The 19331-nt window shown below is 38.3% G+C and overlaps 1 protein-coding gene across 3 annotated transcripts in view; it reads right to left on the bottom strand.

Moving 5' to 3' along the window:
• Positions 1–142: 142 nt before the first annotated feature.
• Positions 143–19331, bottom strand: part of clcn2a (chloride channel, voltage-sensitive 2a) — a 66135-nt gene continuing 46946 nt past the window's right edge. For 2 of the 3 annotated variants that reach the window (XM_052549008.1, XM_052549007.1), the window contains exons 7-25: positions 18819–18842; positions 18344–18422; positions 18085–18210; positions 17912–17996; positions 17525–17626; positions 17175–17259; positions 16843–17001; positions 15728–15797; positions 15024–15134; positions 14502–14712; positions 14261–14394; positions 11305–11483; positions 9819–9927; positions 9651–9697; positions 6582–6647; positions 5882–5920; positions 5498–5602; positions 3897–3983; positions 143–3817 (exon numbers count right to left, since the gene is read on the bottom strand). In XM_052549008.1, coding sequence (XP_052404968.1) covers positions 3374–3817; positions 3897–3983; positions 5498–5602; positions 5882–5920; positions 6582–6647; positions 9651–9697; positions 9819–9927; positions 11305–11483; positions 14261–14394; positions 14502–14712; positions 15024–15134; positions 15728–15797; positions 16843–17001; positions 17175–17259; positions 17525–17626; positions 17912–17996; positions 18085–18210; positions 18344–18422; positions 18819–18842 — 2262 coding nt within the window. In that variant the 3' untranslated portion in view covers positions 143–3373. The remainder of the gene's footprint in view (positions 3818–3896; positions 3984–5497; positions 5603–5881; positions 5921–6581; positions 6648–9650; positions 9698–9818; positions 9928–11304; positions 11484–14260; positions 14395–14501; positions 14713–15023; positions 15135–15727; positions 15798–16842; positions 17002–17174; positions 17260–17524; positions 17627–17911; positions 17997–18084; positions 18211–18343; positions 18423–18818; positions 18843–19331) is intronic. The other variant, XM_052549009.1, reaches the window with a different exon arrangement.

Here is a 19331-nt window from a genome sequence, read left to right as displayed (position 1 = left end):
AAAAAAATCTCAATTACTTTATGGGTCAATTTTTTTAGGGTGTTTTTTTTCTATATATATTTGACCAGAAAACAAGACAAAAATAATTGAATAATAATAATTCCAGTATTTCCCACAAAAAATGAGTTGCATAAAACAGAAAGCTTTAAAGTTGAAATTTAATATTTACTGATGTACAAAACAATTTCATGTTTTCTGAAAAATAATGGTAACCGCTGATTCAATATGCTCATCTCTATATGTACAGGGTATGTGAGTAGAGTTCATATACATACCGCTTTACCCTGTGGTCTGTACAAGCAAATGATTTGTTAAAAACCATTTACGTTTATATGGGAGCAGACTTATTGCTTAACTCTACACTGAATGTGCGGCTATTAGCAGACACTTTACACACCGTGGGCTTGACTTAAACTCCACAAGCGGCAAACAGAGACAAAACATGACACAACATGTCTAAAGATCATTATTAGTTTAAGTTATCCCCTCCCACTTCAGGATTCGGTTTCATAACAAACGTTAATAAAACAGCTGATTAGTGCAGCCGGATGAATGGCGAGGAAACATTTCGCTCGTGTGGCTCACAGAACCCCTCGCAGGCGTTTCTGAGAGAATGAGAAAAGGCTGTGTCAGAAAGTCAGTGTTATGGTTTTGGTCCACTTGCCTTGATCCGTTTAAATCAAACCCGTGGCCTCCCATTTCTTCAGTGAACAAGAAAAAAGAAACGTAACTCATTCTCCATTTAGCTCTGCTTAGGCTGTGTCTGGGGTAGTTGTGCTGTTCTTGACCATACTGCATCGCGTCGTTCACCCACAGTTTTGATGCAAACAGAACATTATACTTCATTCCCAGGCTGATACTAGTGAAAACTCCAATGTTGAAGTCCAGTAAACCCTTTGCAAGTTGTGAAAACAAATTCTGAAGGCCTTGTTTCAATACATGTCCCATTCATGATGTGCATGATTGCAAACGGTTTCAAAATAATATGCACTGTAGAAGCAGAGTTCAATAAAATAACCCTATTTGGCAAGCAGTAATTTTAATAAAGACATTATTGCACAGTTGGCAGCTAAAAATCAAATGAAAAAGCTTCGCGCATATGCAAAACAATTTCGAATAAGACGCGATCGCAGGTACACAGAATATCCATCGTTAATACTTTGATGATTGCTGGATGACATTGACCACAAACTCCCTGCAATAGTATTTATACAAAGGCTGGTACTAACACAATCGAAAGCTTCCCTCAATCTACACTGCCGTCTAAATCTGTGACAAACCGTGAGAATCTGCGAAAAGTATTGCGCTCTGGATTTCTGAACAAATCTGTCCTTGAAGAAAAAAGCAAAAGGCCATGTAAATTAACCTGATGAAGTAACGTGAAACAGGCCTATGCAGGCTATTTAAGCTTGCTGGAAAGCAATGATTCATATTGTTTATGCGCGTGTGTGAGCATGCAAATGATTGCATTGGGTTTCATGCATATAATTAAGAATTTAAGAGGCTCCGTTTCTCCACTTGGAGTCTCTCTTGAGTATTTCAAGCTTTAAGGGGAGATGCTTTAATACATTTTAAATGACCAGGCAGCTATGCTACAAACTGGTCCTGATACAGATCGGCGCATGCTTAACATGCCTACATATTGTGGGATATCATTACTCGCAATTACAGGCAACTCCATCCAACCGTATGCTCAATGATGCTTTGTTAAAGGAGTTTTTTTCTGATGCTGTCAGTATGGAAAACGCCTGTGTATTGCTGTGTTTTGTTTGAATGGTAATTACAATGTGCTTCAAAACTACTCTGGTTGGAAACTCCTCAGCATGAGTCGCTGTTGGTTTTGTAGGGGAGAGTGGGATAAGATATGCCATCCCTGTAATCGAGTAAACTGGAAGGTTTTTGTCAAATGACCACGTTTTTAAAAAGGTCTGTGGTATTCAGCTGCCTGTGATTCACAATAGTCAAAATTTTTTTTGTGTGTGTGTGAAAAAAATGCATGTCAAAGGAAATTTTCTGCATGGCAGGTAAAATGAGTTTGATCTCAAAACAAATTTAACCACGTCTAAAAATATTTATCATACATTTTGGTGAATTGCCAGTGTAGAAAACAAAAGAGGCTATTAACTGTTAAACAGTATGCATGCTACAGTACATGCAAAAACACATTTTTCTGGTTGGTGAATATTGAGCATAAAAATATAAGATTAATGTTCATCAGTTATTCATATTTTACCTGAAATAGTTCAAATATTCCCCAATGACTCAACATACATGGCACATCTTACCTCTAATGTGGGGTAAGTTGTGTCACTCAGCCATTTTTTTTTTTTTTCCTAGTAATATATTTGTACCTTTATCTGTTCTGAAATATAATCAGGCATATTAATTTCCCTGATGACTTATTTCTTCTTGCCTGGTTTAAATCAGGGGTCAGCAACGTTAGTCCTGAGTTTAGCTCTAACCCTAACCAAACCCACCTGAACAAGCTAATCAAGGTCTTTAAGATTACTAAGGCTACAGATATGTGAGGGTTTTTTTCAGGGTTGGAGCCAAAATCTGCAGGACATCGGCACTCCAGCACCAACATTGCCTACCCCTGATCTAAATAAAAAGTAGCACAGTTTACCCCACTCTCCCCTTTATTCTCCTGCCTTTCCACGACACCGGTTCCTGTGTCCTTCCTGCCTTTCGCTCATTTTGCATCATGTTCTTGTTCTCTCTCCATGTCTTCTGTGTCCTCTTTTGCCCACCCATTCCCTTTCTTTCCCCCGCTCTCTCTCTCCTTGCAGTGTGGGTTATTAAGGGCTATATTTAGAGCAAAATTGTAGTTTGGCTCTCAGAGACAATTTTATTTGGATTTAAAGTGTCTGCACCAGATGGGTGCGTTGGCTAGGTGCAGCTGAGTCACTCTCGCACACACACTCGACTTTTCTTACGCACACTCTGTCGCTTGCGCAAAGACGAAGAAGCACACACACAAGCGTGCAACAAATCAACAAACACACTTATGACATCATTGAACATAAACGTCTTTAAATGAATCTCATCAACATAAATCAACACCGAAATGCGCTATGAAGCCACAAATCAACAGACACCTAAATTGATGAGGAATACACAGACAGTTGCTTACAAGCCCATCCGATGCCACACAGCACTCACACTGCAGCGCTATCTATGACATCCCACACATACAAACACACACGGCGTGTTTCGTGTGAAGGCAGGACCAGAGATTAGGGTTGATTTGATTAAGTACGGAGCAGAGAGTGTGCTTCACTGCTAAAATACTTCCTCCAGGTTTTCCTTAACCTGACTTTACAATCCCGTTCATGGTGTAAATGGAGTGTGTGTTACCGACCGCAAGCAGCTGTCATTCCGGCTGACCCTTTGAGGGCAAGGGGCTTCCCTTGCTCACCACTTCCTCCATCGGAGCTGGGCTTTGCTCGCCAACGACCTCCGAGCCTCCATCCTCCAGAAGGTGGGTAGAGTCACAGGGGAGCTGCGCGAGGTGCTCCTCTTGGGGTGTGGCATCGGAATAGGGCAGCTCTGATTGGTCGTCTGTGTGTAATGGGCTGTTCTGACTGCACTCAGTCTCATTCACCAGGCTTCCCTCGGACGGCTGCTCTGTTTGGTCATCCAGGTCGGGGAGCTTAGGTTCCCGTGGCAGCGCCAGGCTCCTGTGACGGCTCCAGAGCTTGTGAAGCTCAGTGACCTCTGAGACGCTGTTGCTGTTGCCGCTGTCGCGGAAGCTGGCCAGCGGGGGACGGACTTTCACGCCAGTCACAGTTACAGAGCCCTCGATGGCCTTACGCAGCTATAAACAGACATTTTTTTAAATGTGTTTTTCTACTATAAAGAAGAGCTAGTAAAAGCACCTTCACACCTTCACTCACCTCTTTTAGAGAGACCACTCCTACCAGACGTCCGGTGCTGGTGACATAGGCATGATCCAGGCCAAGTAGTGAGAAGATGGTGTGTGTCTGAACAAAAGGGAAAAAGATAAAGTCTGACATATGGATAAATAAATGTGAAATGAGTCTATAGTTTGGGGACCAATTCTCATTATTATCTAACTATTAATTATGACTTTTGCCACAATAGACTCCTAATTTGCTTCTTATTAATAGTAAGGTACTTGTTAAGTTTAAAGTGTGTGCATAATTATTAGGCAAGTTGATATTCTGATCATATTTTATTACATGATCCAATGATCCAAAGAATATCAACTTAATAATAATGATAATAAGAATAACCTTGCATGCACTGTAAGTTTTAGGAAGGGTTATGGGATCCAGAATGGTCATGCAGATTAAGGCATTATTATCAGCTTTGCAAGTCAACATAACAGCTAGTTAAGTAACAACAAGAATCCTAAGCAACTAGTTAACAGGAAGAAATGTTCCCTAAACTGAAGTGTTATCTTTGTTTTTCCATGACATTATATGGCTTACAGTAAAATCTATTGCTAACAAAAACCTGTCATGTGGCTTCAGAACATATCATACAAATTATCCACAATACTTATGATATTTTTTGTCATTTTATATGGCTGAATAAAAGACTGCTGTAGGGATTACATTGTTTTTTAGACCTAAACCCAGATAAATGCATTTTTACACTCCTTTTCCTTCACTTCATCTTCCACAAGACACTGTTTTTTTTTTTTTTTTTTTTTTTTTTTTTTTTTTTTTATGGGTTTTTTCTTAAATGACCGAAAAAAGGTCTGTGGTTCACACATGTTAAAGACATTTTCATGTTTTATTCTATGAAATAAAATACATCATACATCATGTTTGTGTTTTTTTTTTTTTTTTTTAAGCTTTTACTTTAACACGTGGCCTACTGGAACTACAGAGATGTTCAGAAACATTAAAAGTCATCACGCCGAACAGGTAAACTCATCTGCTCACTAGTCTTTTTTCACAGCCACATTGTGTTAAAGAACTGGGCTCTTGCCATATTCGGACGGTAATTCTTTCTCAAGGGGATGCAAGTAATGTTCACAATTTAAAGGGGGTGGCTGGTGATTTTATTGCCATCCAAATACAGAATGTCAGTGTTTTTCTCTCAACACCTGCATAAAAATCCCAGGCTGAATTACCTACTGGTTTTTTGACAAACACCAAGGTTGTGTTGTCCGGATCCACATTTCTGAGTTTTTAGAAAAAAATGGATTCAAAATTCAGTGTTTAAATCCTTTTTGACCAACGCCGAACACCATATGGTAACTGTTGTACTTCTCTGTAATTTGTGTGCATACAATACATTTAGCTTTCCACTCCTGGGGACTGTATTTAGGCTTCAAAATTCATAAAAAATGTGTTAATTTGTGAAGTTTAACTTGGTTGCAGAGCTTTTATGTAATAACCCAAAGCCAATGTAAAAATCCTACTGGGTTTTTGTCAAGGGAAGTAGGGTGATGTAAACAACAAATGTCGGCCTACAAAAATACACTGCAGTGCACTATGCTTGGCAGATACAGCAGATCTTTTACCTTATGCAAAGATGTCCGTTCCACCAGCTGAAAGGGGGCGGGGTCTATTTTACAGTTATTGAAATTAACAGCCTCCTCCAGCTGTTGCTCCTCCCACTCTGCTATCTGAAAAATAACATTTAGAAAAAAGTTAAAACTATTAAAGATTTAAAAATATATATATATGTAAACTGATAGGTGCAATTATATTAATTCAAGCAAAAATGCAAAGTCATCATTTGAGTTTTAATAGAATCCCGAATTCCCCGAATCAAACTTTCAAACCCCTCTGTTTATTCTAGAATAGTTACAATGAAATAGAAATGACCTCAGCATTTGTGACTCACTACAAGAATCATGATACAGTTACAAAATAATTAAGGGGTTAGTCTTAAATTGATATACCTCTGCTGTTGACATGTCATCTTCAACATCAGGTGCATCCTGAAACAAGTTTATTAATTATTAATTAGATATAGAAATGCACAAATGTTTGTTTCATACATTATTGTCCTCACAAACAGTCATGCAATTCACTCAGTTCACAAGACAAGCTACACATACTAAACATTAGCAAGCTTAAGCAATACATTGAAACGCAGCTCAGGGGAGGGTGAGGTAGATTGGATGCCATTACGAAGGCAATAAAAAACTAAGACAGGGAATAGCTTTTCGAAAGGTTTTTAATTTTATTGGAGAGTTTAAGGCTCCAGTTCAAAATTGGACTTGAACCAACTTTTAAGGATTTGTTCAAAATAAATTGGTCCAACTGCAGCATCCCCTGACGTCCGCCTGTAGGTTTACAAACATTTGGGGCCTGCTCTGGATCTTGACTACCGCAAAACCAAGCCTTGCGTCACACTAACTCGCTCAACCCCATGAGAGATGAATATACACTTCATAGCATGGCATGAATCATCTCATAAGTCAGCTTTGTTCCCTGTTCCCTAGAGGGGAAGTACTAAGCTGGAGGAGAGTATCAATACAGCACAACGGCAGACCGCAATAAGGCCTCTGAGTAAAGGCCCTATTGGCTGTGCCACTGCCAACCCGATGGTGTGTGTTTGTGGGCGAGCGGAACGAGTCCCTGCGGCTGCGTTCTTACCGCCATGGGTATCTTCACACGATTGGGCCTCCTGCTCCTCTTAGGAGCCATGGGGCCAGCATTGCTCTTCCAGACAAAACAGATAGAAAAGGGAGGAGCATAAAGCGTTAATGTTACGCTAACGCAACGCTCTCTTAACAGCTGCACCTTCAACATTGACTATTATCAAGGGACATAGAGCTGTCGATCCTCCAAAGAGAAAGGCAGAAAGGGGTGTGTAACAAACAAATACAGCAGCTGAAATCCCATGTTAATGCCAGGCTGACAAAACGCTCACTTGTGTGCTGGTCAACATGTCGATTGATAAGAAAAGTCCTGTGGGAGTCCACTGAAACATGAGGTGAAAGAAACACAGACTAAGGCTTTGTTCACACTGCACTTAAATTCTAATCATAATTTTTTATTTTTTATTTTTTTCATCTGGGCTGGATTCAAAAAAATTCATAAGAATGTTATTATCTGTCTTAGATAAATGTAAAGAAAAATTGGTTCACTGTTTAATTCTAGGCTTGATTGTGTTTTTGGGCTGTAGTCTAAAAGGTGTTAATGCTTCGTTTAAGAAAAAAAAACTATTTACCTTTATTCCACACGGCACTGTCCCTTCTCTGAGAAACCTGCTAATCATTTCCTGCTTTTATGAAGCCCCTCCCTTGGAATTGGCTATGGGCTCTGATTAGTTAGCTAGCCTAGTGTGTTGTGATTGGCTAAACCACCTCTAGTAGGCGTCTAAACGTCCCGCCCATAACCTCAGTGGCATGTGCTCCAGTTGTATTATTGCTTGTCAGTTTGAGTGCGATTGAGAAGCAGAGGACATTATTGAAGAGGATCACGCAGAACCTTTGAAAGCACAGCTTTTAAATGGTAGGCCTTTGTTTTATGTTTTAAATATGGTTTTATCCTGATTAAAGCTTTAATACAGTACGGCAACTGCATGTGTGCGTCTATGTTTAATGCATTTCATAGCTATGTGAAAATAAGTGTCTAATTGTAACAGTTCATTGTTGGAGCTGAGCTGAATGAGAGAGAGCAAGAGAGAGATGCAGAGCAGGGGGATGTGAAGAACAGTATAAAAAAAAACGCTGCTTTAGAACACTAATTTTGAAACTTGTGAATTCATTAGAATTATTAGATATGAATAGATTTTTATGTGCAGCTCCAGTTTTCTCTTCCTCATCTTTAAAGCAGTGCAGCATGGCCTCGCCCACTTTGCTACATTTTTCCGGGGGAGGGGTTTATCTGGGTTTGTTGTCATGAACCCTGGGAAGTATGTTGGAGTCCCAATGTGCCGTTTTTAAAGGCATTAAACTGCCAGAATTTTAAAAGAAGATATCGCCATTTGCATTGAACTTTACATGTTTCATTATTTTTTTTTTAAGTCTTTGGCAAGAACCATTATTCAATCATTTAGCAAAAAAGCTAGTCATTTAATTTTTACGAAAAAAAAAAAAAAAACGTTCTTAAGATATTTGAGAACTACTTTAGAATAAAAAAAAATGGATTTAGGAATATTCTGACAAATTTATTTTAGGACATTTCTTAACTTATTTCTTAAAAAGATTTTTGAGAATCAGACTCCTGATCTGTATTTAAGTCAAATTCAAAGATTCCGATCTTCTCAGCATTCAATAGTAAATGCCACATGTGCATGTAAAGAGTGAATTTGATAATTCTGCAGTATAAATGTTGAATAAAAATCCATGAAATTTAATTAGACTTGAATCATATTTATGTGCGTTGAATCACATTTTGTCATAAATGTTTAAAGGTCCCCTTCTTCGTGATCCCATGTTTTAAACTTTAGTTAGTGTGTAATGTTCTTGTTAGAGTATAAATAATATCTGTAAAATGCTAAAGCTCAAAGTTCAATGCCAAGCGAGATATTTTATTTAACAGAATTCGCCTACAACAAACGACCCGTTTGGACTACATCCCTCTAGTTCCTGCAGGAATGACGTCACTAAAACAGTGTTTTGACTAACCTCCGCCCACATGAATTCACAAAAAGGGGGGCGTGGCCTTGTTGCGCTCCGACGGAGAAGAAGGAAGAGCTGCGTTTTTGTTTGCCATGTCATTGAAACGCTGTTATTTTCATCTTGGAGTCGAATCATCTTCCCAGGGATGCTGTACTTGGAGATTAATGGTTACAATTTATGTTTAACTCGGTTCCCGAAAATTATAATCCACATGTAAAACTATGTGAAGCACATTTTGCTGAGGACAGCTTGCTGAGGACAACTTCCTAAATCTCAATCAGTTTAATGCCGGATTCGCGGGAAAGATTATTCCTGAAAGATAGAGCAGTTCCCTCTTTGTCTGGAAAAGGAGTTGTTTATGGACCACAACTGTTAAGTGTATTTTATTATTTAAGTTGGTGCGTTTAACAGTTTCTGTAACTTATTACACAAAGGGCAACGCTGTTTAGCTTTGTTAACTAGATGTTAGGGCTGTGCAAAAAAACGCATGCGATTTTCATGTGCATCTCGTCAGTAAAAACGCTCCTGTGATTATAAGTACATCTCCAGCACGTGTTTTCTAGTCCAATCACGTTAGCACGAGGGCCGCGTACTCTAAGCTGCTGTCGAATCACAACACAGGAATCGCTGGCCCAATCAGAACTCGTTACGTATTTCTGAAGGAGGGACTTTATAGAACAAGGAAGTCATCAGCCTGTTTTTATGACAGTGAAAACAGAGGTATACAGATTGGTGAATTGTGTGAAAAATACTGTGTTTTTTTACACGCGAAACATGAACACATGTTATATTGTACACTGTAAACACAATCAAAGCTTCAAAAAAGCGTGAATAACAGGACCTTTAAAATAGGATATAATGAAACAGAAGCAAGTCAAATACGGCAAAAGATAGGCATGTCTGAACAAAGCCTAAGACAACAAGCACTAAAACATTTAAAAAAGAAACAAACAAGATGTTTAGTCTAATTGTAAGGCTGGTTTAGCAGATGGTCCTTCCTGAGACTCTTGTTCCATATTAAGTCTCTGGGCACCTGTAAAATCTACACCTACATAAGTGCCACGTATCACCCACAATCCCTAGAGAGCCATTGTACCTCTACTAGCTCCTTCACAGGTTCCCCAGAGGAGAGGTTTGGAGAGCCTGCAGAAGAGGAGTGATTAGATTAGCACAAGATGGGTGCGTACCAGGGGGTCACAGACAGTTCGCAACAAGACATACATGAGTAGGAGTTGAAATGAGTGAGTAAGTGTTATATACACACTGTTCAGTGACTCTGTGTTGCTGATTGCAGACACCGTCTTCAGAGCAGACTTGAGGGGGATCTGGGAGTTAGTCAGTGTGGGGCTGTAGGAGGACTCTTCAGTGGAGATCTGGAGAAAAACAGTCTCTTAGATCCACTTATAAGTAAGTTTGATTACTAACACAGGCTTCACATACTCTCAGCTGTTTTACTGAACTCAGAGATGACAGCCTGCCGGGAAGGAATTCTTTGGGATGAAACAGAAAACATCTGAATTTATTCTTCTTGAGGAATAAACAGACAACTGGAAAACACAGACTCCAAAAATAATGTCAGACTAACATTTAACATAATTAAAGAAACACTTCACCTAAAATTGAAAATTATTTATTACTTTCTCTCTGCTGTTCCAAGCCCATATGTCATTTTCAGCTAAACACGGAAGGAGAAATGTTTATGTTGTTCATCTTTACAAAAGCTCGTAATGACCAATAAACACTGTAAGGGAACCATAAAAAGAGTCCATTTGTTTATTTGCTATATTTCAAGACCTCTGAAGCAATACTACAAAGACTGAAATTTAGGTCCTTAATTATGGAAAATGTGCCTCTTCGCTGCAATTCTCAAATCTTGTTCTTTATCTTGTGTCCTGCAAGTTTCACAACACAAAACATCTTCATTAGTCTAAAAACATCTTATACTGAAGGCAGTCAGCCAAAACAACAGTTTGTGGAATATACCACTCTTTGATATAATAGTGTGGATAAGCACCACCTCTACAGAAGAAGATCGAGATCGCTGTCTGTTTAGCCCCGCCCACCGATTCACACACAAAGTGTTTACGAGAGAGAGCTGAATGCGCAGGTCTACTCAGAAACCAAATGACATTCCTTCTGATCCCAACATTATAGAAAAGAGTGGATTAACTATATTTTTAATTAAGACTGTGTCAGTAAGAAATCTTTTGTTCACTTAATTTTGAAACTAAAAGACAATGATGACCCGACTATATTTTGAATCCAACAGTCATGTCACAACACACAAGTGTGAGTAACTGCTTTTATTATGTGGTCACTACTGCTTTGTCTGTTTAACAGATCGTTTGATATATACTAAGTATTTATGAGTTTTTAACCTAAATCACATCAGTGTCCATCTATGAAGGAAATAGACTGTCAAACATACACAAGCCAATCATATCAATGGGTTTTTACTTCCAAGTCTACAATCTGCTACGCCTATTCAAACACAGCGTTATGATGAGGAAGGTCAAAAACAGGACAGAAAATAGCCTATTTCTTCTAAATTATTATGTTTTTTTATGTAAAAATCTTGATAACATTATAAGTGGACCTCAGAGAACAGGACAAAATAAAAAACTAAGGCAGTTCATGACCCCTTTAAAAACACTAATAATTTAAAAACAATGTTTCGTGTAATCTTTGGCAATTAACTAAAAGAATATCCATTTTACATGTGCTATTATTACTATTATACCAGTTCATACCAGGAAACGTACGCCACGACCAGTCCTGGGGGGAGAGTCTTGGGGGAAGGTGGGCACATGGGTGCCATTGTCCTGAGCACGTTCCCTCAAGTACTCCAGCCTGCGAGCTCGGCTGAGCTGCTGCGAGAGTAGGGTCTGCAGCTGGGAGCGCTCCATAGAGCCCAGCAGGATCATGGACTCTGGAGCCAGGTGGGGACACAGGCAAGGGAGACAGTAGAGAGACCAGAAAGAGAGGGAAAGAGAGAGAAAGACAGAAGTGAGAGAGACACAGCGGGATAGCTGGAGGAATGGGGGATAGTAAAGGGAAATGGTGGGAGGGCGGGTGGGAAAGGAGATGGAGAAGGTAAAGAATGTGTCGGTCACAGGGTATGAGGTGGAATTGTGGGATTACATTTCCAACTGTGAGCTTTCATTTGGGAACATCAAGAAAATGTCTGGAAAAGAAACTGTACTAAAATCAGTAAAACGTCAGGAAATATTTACAACCTCGTTGTTACACAGTTATTTATTTGTATTTTTCCTTTTCTAGCACACTGTCCATTTTAAAGCATCACAAAAAACACTTCAAATAAACAGTTCATTCAGAAGCTTCATTCACTACATCTGTACACTTCTAGTTTTCAAGCCATATATTAACTCAAAATTGTTATTAGGCAGATTTTTACACATTTTAAAAAAAATCTAGAGATAAACCTTGAAATAAACAAATGTCTAGGATTCTGAAAAAACTTGAAACAAGTAACAGCTTAAAAGAATATATACAAAATGTTTCAGATTCTACACTAATCAAACAATTACAATGATGTGAATCTTTGTACATATGGTCAGATGTTCTTCCGTTTGGATTATTTCAACATCTTTAGAGTCACATATTCAGAAATCAGTCCAATATACAGATTTGGTGCTCAAGAAACATTTAGTATAATTATACATAATTATTGAACACCACCATTTTTCTCAGTAAATATATTTCTAAAGGTGCTGTTGACATAAAATTTTCGCCTGATGTTGGTAACAACCCAAGTAATCCTTACATACATAAGAAAACAATCCAAATAAGTTCAGAAATTAAGTTTGGTGTAATAAAATTGAAAGTCCCAGGGAAAAAGTATTGAACACGCTTACTGAAATGTACTTAGTGCTTCGTACAAAAGCCTTTGTACTCAAGACTGCTCAGGTGTGATTTTGTCCCATTCTTCCACACAGTCTTCAAATCTTGAAGGATCCATGGGCATTTTCTATGAAATCTGATTTTTAGTTTTTTTCCACAGATTTTCTGTTGGGTTCAAGTCAGGTGACTGGCTGGGCCATTCTAATAGCTTTACTTTAATTCTCTGAAACCATTTGAGAGTTGTCTTGGCTGTGTGTTTGGGATCATTGTCTCGCTGGAATATCCACCCTTGTTGTATCTTCATCGTCCTTGTAGATTGCAGCAGATTTTTAACAAGAATGTCTCGGTACATTTTCCCATTCATCCTTCCTCCAGTTATATGAATTTTGCCAGTGCTACAACATGATGATTTGGGGTGATGTGCAGTTTCATTTGACCTCCAAACATGGGGTGTATTATGGCATCCAAAGAGTTTCATTTTGGTCTCGGACCAGACTATATTCTTCTAGTATTTCACAGGCTTGTCTAAATGTTTTGCTGCAAACTTTAAACGAGTTTTAACATGCTTTTTCTTCAACAGTAGAGCCTTGCGTGGTAAGCATGCATACAGGACACAGTGGTGGAGTGCATTACTTGTTGTACTTATTATTTTCTTTGAAACAATTGTACATGCAGCTCTTTCTGAAGCTCTCCACAAGTGATCCTTGGCTCTTGGATAGCTCTTCTGATTATTCCTTTCACTCTTCTCTCAGAAATCTTGCAATGGGCACCTGGTTGTGGTCGGTTTATGGTGAAATGATGATCTTTCCACTTCCGGATTAAGTGTGCTCAGTGGAACATTCAGAAGTATAGAAATCCTTCTGTAACCAATGCCACTGGTATGTTTTGCAACAATAAGGTTGCAAAGGTCTTGAGAAAGCTCTTTAGTTTACAAATTCATTAAATGTTTCTTGTGTGACGTGTTGGTCATGAGACACTTTTTTGTAGGCCATCATTTGGGACTGAACCAACTAATATTATTTTCCACTGACAAGGGGCAGGATTGCTTTCTCATTACTGAGAGATTTCTGGTGGTGTCTAAGCTTTCCATGCCTTTTTGCACCTCCCTCCCTTCATGTGTTCAATTCTTTTCCCTGTGTCATCCTACTTTATAACACAGAACTTTATTTCTGAACTTATTTGTTTAGCTCTTTTTTTTGTATGTATGGATTGCTTGGATTGATACCGACATCTGGTGAAAATTTACCATTTACAATACTTATTTTACCCACTGTAAATGTTCAAAACAGTGATGCTTTTTAAATATTTTTTTGTGTATGCTTTCTTTCAGGATGTTCAAAAGAACAACATTTATAGAAATATTCTGTAACATTATAAACTACTGTAACATTTGCTCAGTTTAATGTAGCCTTTCTAGAAAGTATAATAATAACTATTATGTTAATAATTATAATAATATAATAAATATACATTAAGTTGTAAATTTTTGTCAACAAGTTTTTTAGATATTTATAAAACTCATATTTTATATATGCATTATATAAAGTACACATGCACGCGCACTACTTTGCTCTCTAGATACTGGCATCAGTCACTGAAAACTCATTTTGAGTGCAGCTCATTTCTTGCCATAAATTGTTCAGCTATCAAAAGCTGATATTGCAGGAGTTATTTCAGCCAAATCACAATTCAATATTGAGCAAAATGGGGGAAAAAAGACACTTTGGAAATAAGTCTGTCTAAAATTGGTTTTAAATTCATAATGGTAAAGATAATGGTATGCAGAACGACTGATTTTTTTTGTGTGCAAAATATACCTTTTAATAGATAGTTTATATGTCTCACCTTTCGACTCCACCAAGGCCAGGGTTTTAAGCTGGCCTGTTATGAGAGCTTCCTGCAGATCCCGGTAAGAGGAGGAGAGAGTGATATACCGTACGTCTCTCACCATTATGTCTTCCACACGGATATTATATTTCCTACAGGTAAAAAAAAAAAAAAAGAGAGAGAGAGAGAGATTGGATTCAAAAAGCTAGGACAATGATATGAGAGTGATAATTTGGGGAAGTTACATAACAGCCCTCACTCCTGTCCCCAGCCCAGCTCTGGCAGGTAGGGAAGTTTCTGGATCCGGATGATGGAATCATAGAGGGAAGGCTGCAGACTCTGAGCCACGGCATTGGCCAATATCACAGCGATCATCACGGGCAGGATGTGCGAGATTTGACCGGTCAGCTCGAACACGATGACGGCGGTGGACACGGTGTGAGTGACTGCGCCAGAAAGAGCCGCCGCCCCTGTGGGAATCACCATTTCGTCCCGCATCAAATTACAGTAGCAGTCACCCGCCGCAAGCCATCTGATTTCCTATTGTGCTCCTGACAAGCTTTCTGCTCCGCTGCACAATGCAGCCATTTCCACAGGCAAGATCTAATTTGGCTGTTGGTCTGTGTGGGTTAATGAAAAATGTATGACTCTTGCATACAACACCCTGCAGGTTCAATTACTTGTGTGAATAAGATATAGCTACGACAGGGCTCAAACTGATGGCTTTTGAAAGAAAACAAATGGACATCCGCGAGAAGGCATGCACAATCACCCCTCTCACCTACAACTGCGTATCCGCCGGGAACTATGGGATATACAGTGCTGTCGATGTGTATCCCATCGGGGAAGACGGCGGCCATGCTCTCGCCGACCAGTCGACCGAACGCAGCTCCTGTACGACACACAGAATTCACAACGTCGATTCAATTACATTTTGGAGGTGGCAAAAACACCAATTATGGGAAGGGAAAAACACTAACACGTGCTTGACGAATACTTACGTGAGGTCACAAACATTGACTCCAGTGATTTTGATGTGTTTACACACAGGCTTTAGTGAGTCAGACAGTGATGAGGGATGGGAATGGAGAACATGATTGCGGGAAAAGGAAAACAACCATTAAGAACAAACTAATGTATGATGGCTGGTATGAACACAAGAGCAAAATAATGTTCAAAATTGTCACTTTATTTCACAGTCCGGTTCCTCATGTACACACTGTGTGGTTATTAATGTAATTACTATAACCAGGTAATAACTAGGTACTAACCCTGAACCTACCCCTAAGCTTAACCCTTATACTCTTGGTTACCGTATACTACCAGTATTTCTTAGGTAAGTGTACTGTAAGTACATGTACTGTAAAATAAAGTCAAACTGCTTTGCTCATAGAATAGGGAATTGAAATGGAAACCAAAAAAAAAAAAAGCATATCCCACAGTGTTGACTTTCAAAAATGACACGCACACACTATAATCACATACCAATGAGGAAAACCGGCATGAAGGCCCCGCAAGGCACAGGCATTGTTGTGGCCACAGCTGACATCCAGAACTGAGGAAAACATTTAGAAGCAACAAGGTCACACACTTGGACAAAGAATTTTTTTTTTTATAATTAAGCAATAATACATTAATTCAACATACACAATGGACCCTTTTCACAAGACTGATGACACTTAGTAATCAGCATCATAAATCCTCAAAAGTTTTTTATATCTAGATTTTTTTTAATGTATGTAAATTTATAACACTGTACTTTGTATTATATCACCTATCATCTATCATATTATATAAAAAAAACTAGTTAACGCTAATGCAAGGGTGTTTCTAATCATATTGTCGCATATTGCCCTGTGTTTAAAATAGCTGTTAAAGAAATATTTCACCTAAAAAATTTAAATTGACTTAAAATATACTTACCCTCAGTTTATCCAAGATGTAGGTGAGTTCGTTTCTTTAACAGAACAGAATTAGAGAAATTTACATCACTGGCTCACCAGTGGGTCCTGAATGGGTGCCGTCAGAATGAGAGTCCAAACTGTTGTTAAAAACATCAAAATAACCAACAAGTAATCCACACCACTCCAGTTGATCAATTACCATCTTGCGATGTTAAAATCATGTGTTTATAATAACACTACTTTTTCTATCCCATAATATTATAAAATGAGGGATACATAATATTTCTCCAGTGAAAAGGTATAAAGGATAAGTATGCACAAATCAAGCACCGTTTAAAAGTAAAAACAGTCCTGAAGAGATATGTTGGTGGATTTTGATTTGAGAGAACAACAGGGGATGGACTTTTTCACCTGAGGAAGCAATATATTGCATTATAGACCTTTAGCTGCAGTCATGTGGATTACTTTAGGATTATTGTGCTGTTTTAATCAGCCGTTTAGACTCTCATTCTGACGGCACCCATTCACGCCAGAAGATACAGTGATGCAGTAATGCTAAATTTCTCCAAATCTGTTCTGATGAAGAAACAAACTCATCTACATCTTAAATGGCCTGAGGCTTGAGTATATTTTCAGCAGATTAAAATTTTTGGTCTAATTATTCCTTTATATTTGACATAATAAGGTGAGACACACCTTCATGACAATGAAGAGGAGGAGTGTGATGAACACACTGACTTGTGGGTGCTTCCAGGCCTGAGGTTCGTGACTTGAGTACACAAACTCCTCAGCAACACCTTGCTTGTACCAGGTCTGGTTGTCAAACAGTGCCACTAGTGACTCATGTTGAGTCAGCTAAATGAGGAGGCAGCGCAGTTAGTTATTTAATGCATAATTACTGATCTGGAACAAGTAAATCTGTCAGCATGAAGCACACTTGAAAGACTGAAAATGTCTGGTTGTGTGGAAAGAAAAAAGATACAGAGAGGGAAATCTGAAAATTTGACCGTAAATCTCAAACATCAGACCTGGCCAGCCATAAACTGTCCAAACCCTGGAGGAAAGGTGAGTGTCGAGACAAGAAGAGTGACCACTGCTGGATACACTAGTCTTCTATGGGAAGCCAAACATGAGAAAGAATAGTTGCTTTTTATAAAATAAAAAAATACATTAATATTGTTACTTTTATAATATATAGTATAATATAATATAATAATAATACAAATTATGCATTTAAAAATACAAATAAAAGTTTCATTATTATATAGTAATAATGTTTTGTAACATTAACAATGAAAGGAAATTTTATGCTGAGCTGGTGCCTAAACAAAATACATTGTACAACAAGATTTATTATTTATTACTGTAAAAAACTCACTTTTTTAGCAAAAACTTGTTGATGGTTTTCTGTTTTCTCATAGACTCCACTATGATCCTGTTTAGGTAGACATACAATGCCCCTCCAAAACCACTGGCAATCCTAAAAAAAATAAATAATTAAAAATCAACAGAAGAACTGAAACATCAATCTCAAAAAACATGACAAGAGATACTGTATAACTATGACCACTGCACATTTTTATTTTACAGCTAAGAACTAAGAATAAACAACTAGTTGGATTTTCAGACAAGACGTGTCTTTTTTAACACACGTTCTTAGACAAGGATATCAGTTTGCAGGAAATCTGTCTTTTGACTACCATCATTTAAATGATGTAAATCTAATTTGTGTTTAGGAGAAAGATGTCAAAGGTGAGACACAAACCCGAGCACAGCAAAAGCTGGAAGCTCTTGTAAGTCAAAGGGAAAGTCCAGACGAAAGCGTGTTTTAAAGAGAGCCGTGATTGTCTCTGCAATATGGCGAAGAGAGAATGACAGAAATTTATGACGAATTAATCATCTGACTGTGCTGACTATCATAACGGATTTCTCCCTCACCCTCATCCTTATTCCACACCGCCAGCACCCGGAAGATAAAGGCACTGAAGGTTGCAGCGAAGAACCCTCTCCAGTAGTTCCTCACAGCAAAGAACGTAGATGTGACCTCAATACTAAACAGCACTCCTGCCACAACACAGCAGATCATAAGACAAACAACTCTGCTCAAAGCTGGAAGTATACAGGGGAACGTTACTGTCGCAAATGTGATATGGCATTATCTCCAGTGACCAGGTATGATCACAATGTCTGGACTTACCTCCAATAGGGGCTGCAAAGCAACAGCCCACCCCCACTGCACAGGCGGCTGACAGCATCTCTGTGTTTCTCAGCTCGTTCTGTCAGAAAACCCAATACATGCAAATCCTGTTTCAAACCACTGTCGCCGTGGCATTTTACAGGCAGCCAAGAGTGGAACAGGGTAATTATTACATTGACGGATACATGGCAACGACATGCGGGACAAGGTATTGCTATGAACACAATAAAAAAGATGGACAAACACTGCTTTTTCATTCACTATGTGCTATCTTTGTGGACGGTCTGCTACGGCCAGGGAGGATGAAGTCCAGGAAGACTCTAATTTACAATGGAAAAATGGTAAATTTGAGGAAAAAAAAAAATCACAAATGGAGATTAAAAAAAATTTAATTCGTTTTTTTTCATTCATTATAACACTTTCAATCAATCTGATCACATGGACACACCCAAATATAATAATACCTGCATCTTACCTTGTTTCCCTCAAAGGGCTCTTCCTTCAGCAGTAAATCAAAATAACACACATACATGTGAGTATCTGAACTCTGTTCTTTCAAAACCTATCAATACTTAAAGTATTACACTGCTGTTGTCTCAAGTCTGTATCTAAAAAAAATAAACAAATTAATTAAAATTGAATCTATCTATCTATCTATCTATCTATCTATCTATCTATCTATCTATCTATCTATCTATCTATCTATCTATCTATCTATCTATCTATCTATCTATCTATCTATCGTTCGTGTATTAAATATTATTGATAAACCACAATTACCCCTATATATTATTCTGATATCATAGGTGAATTTTCTCTCAGTGTGGCAATATTATCCCCTATGGATGCCCATTTCAATCACTGAATTAAAAAAAAATGATTTTGAGTTTTTATCTCACAATTGCGCTTTTCCTAAGAATTATAATTATGAGAGTTATAAAGACAGAATAGCAGGATATACTCACAATTCTAGTTTATAGCTAGTAGT

The sequence above is a fragment of the Carassius gibelio genome, chromosome B2 (genome assembly GCF_023724105.1).
Source record: "Carassius gibelio isolate Cgi1373 ecotype wild population from Czech Republic chromosome B2, carGib1.2-hapl.c, whole genome shotgun sequence".
Lineage (NCBI taxonomy): Eukaryota > Metazoa > Chordata > Actinopteri > Cypriniformes > Cyprinidae > Carassius > Carassius gibelio.
This window is presented reverse-complemented; position numbering and strand designations above follow the sequence as displayed.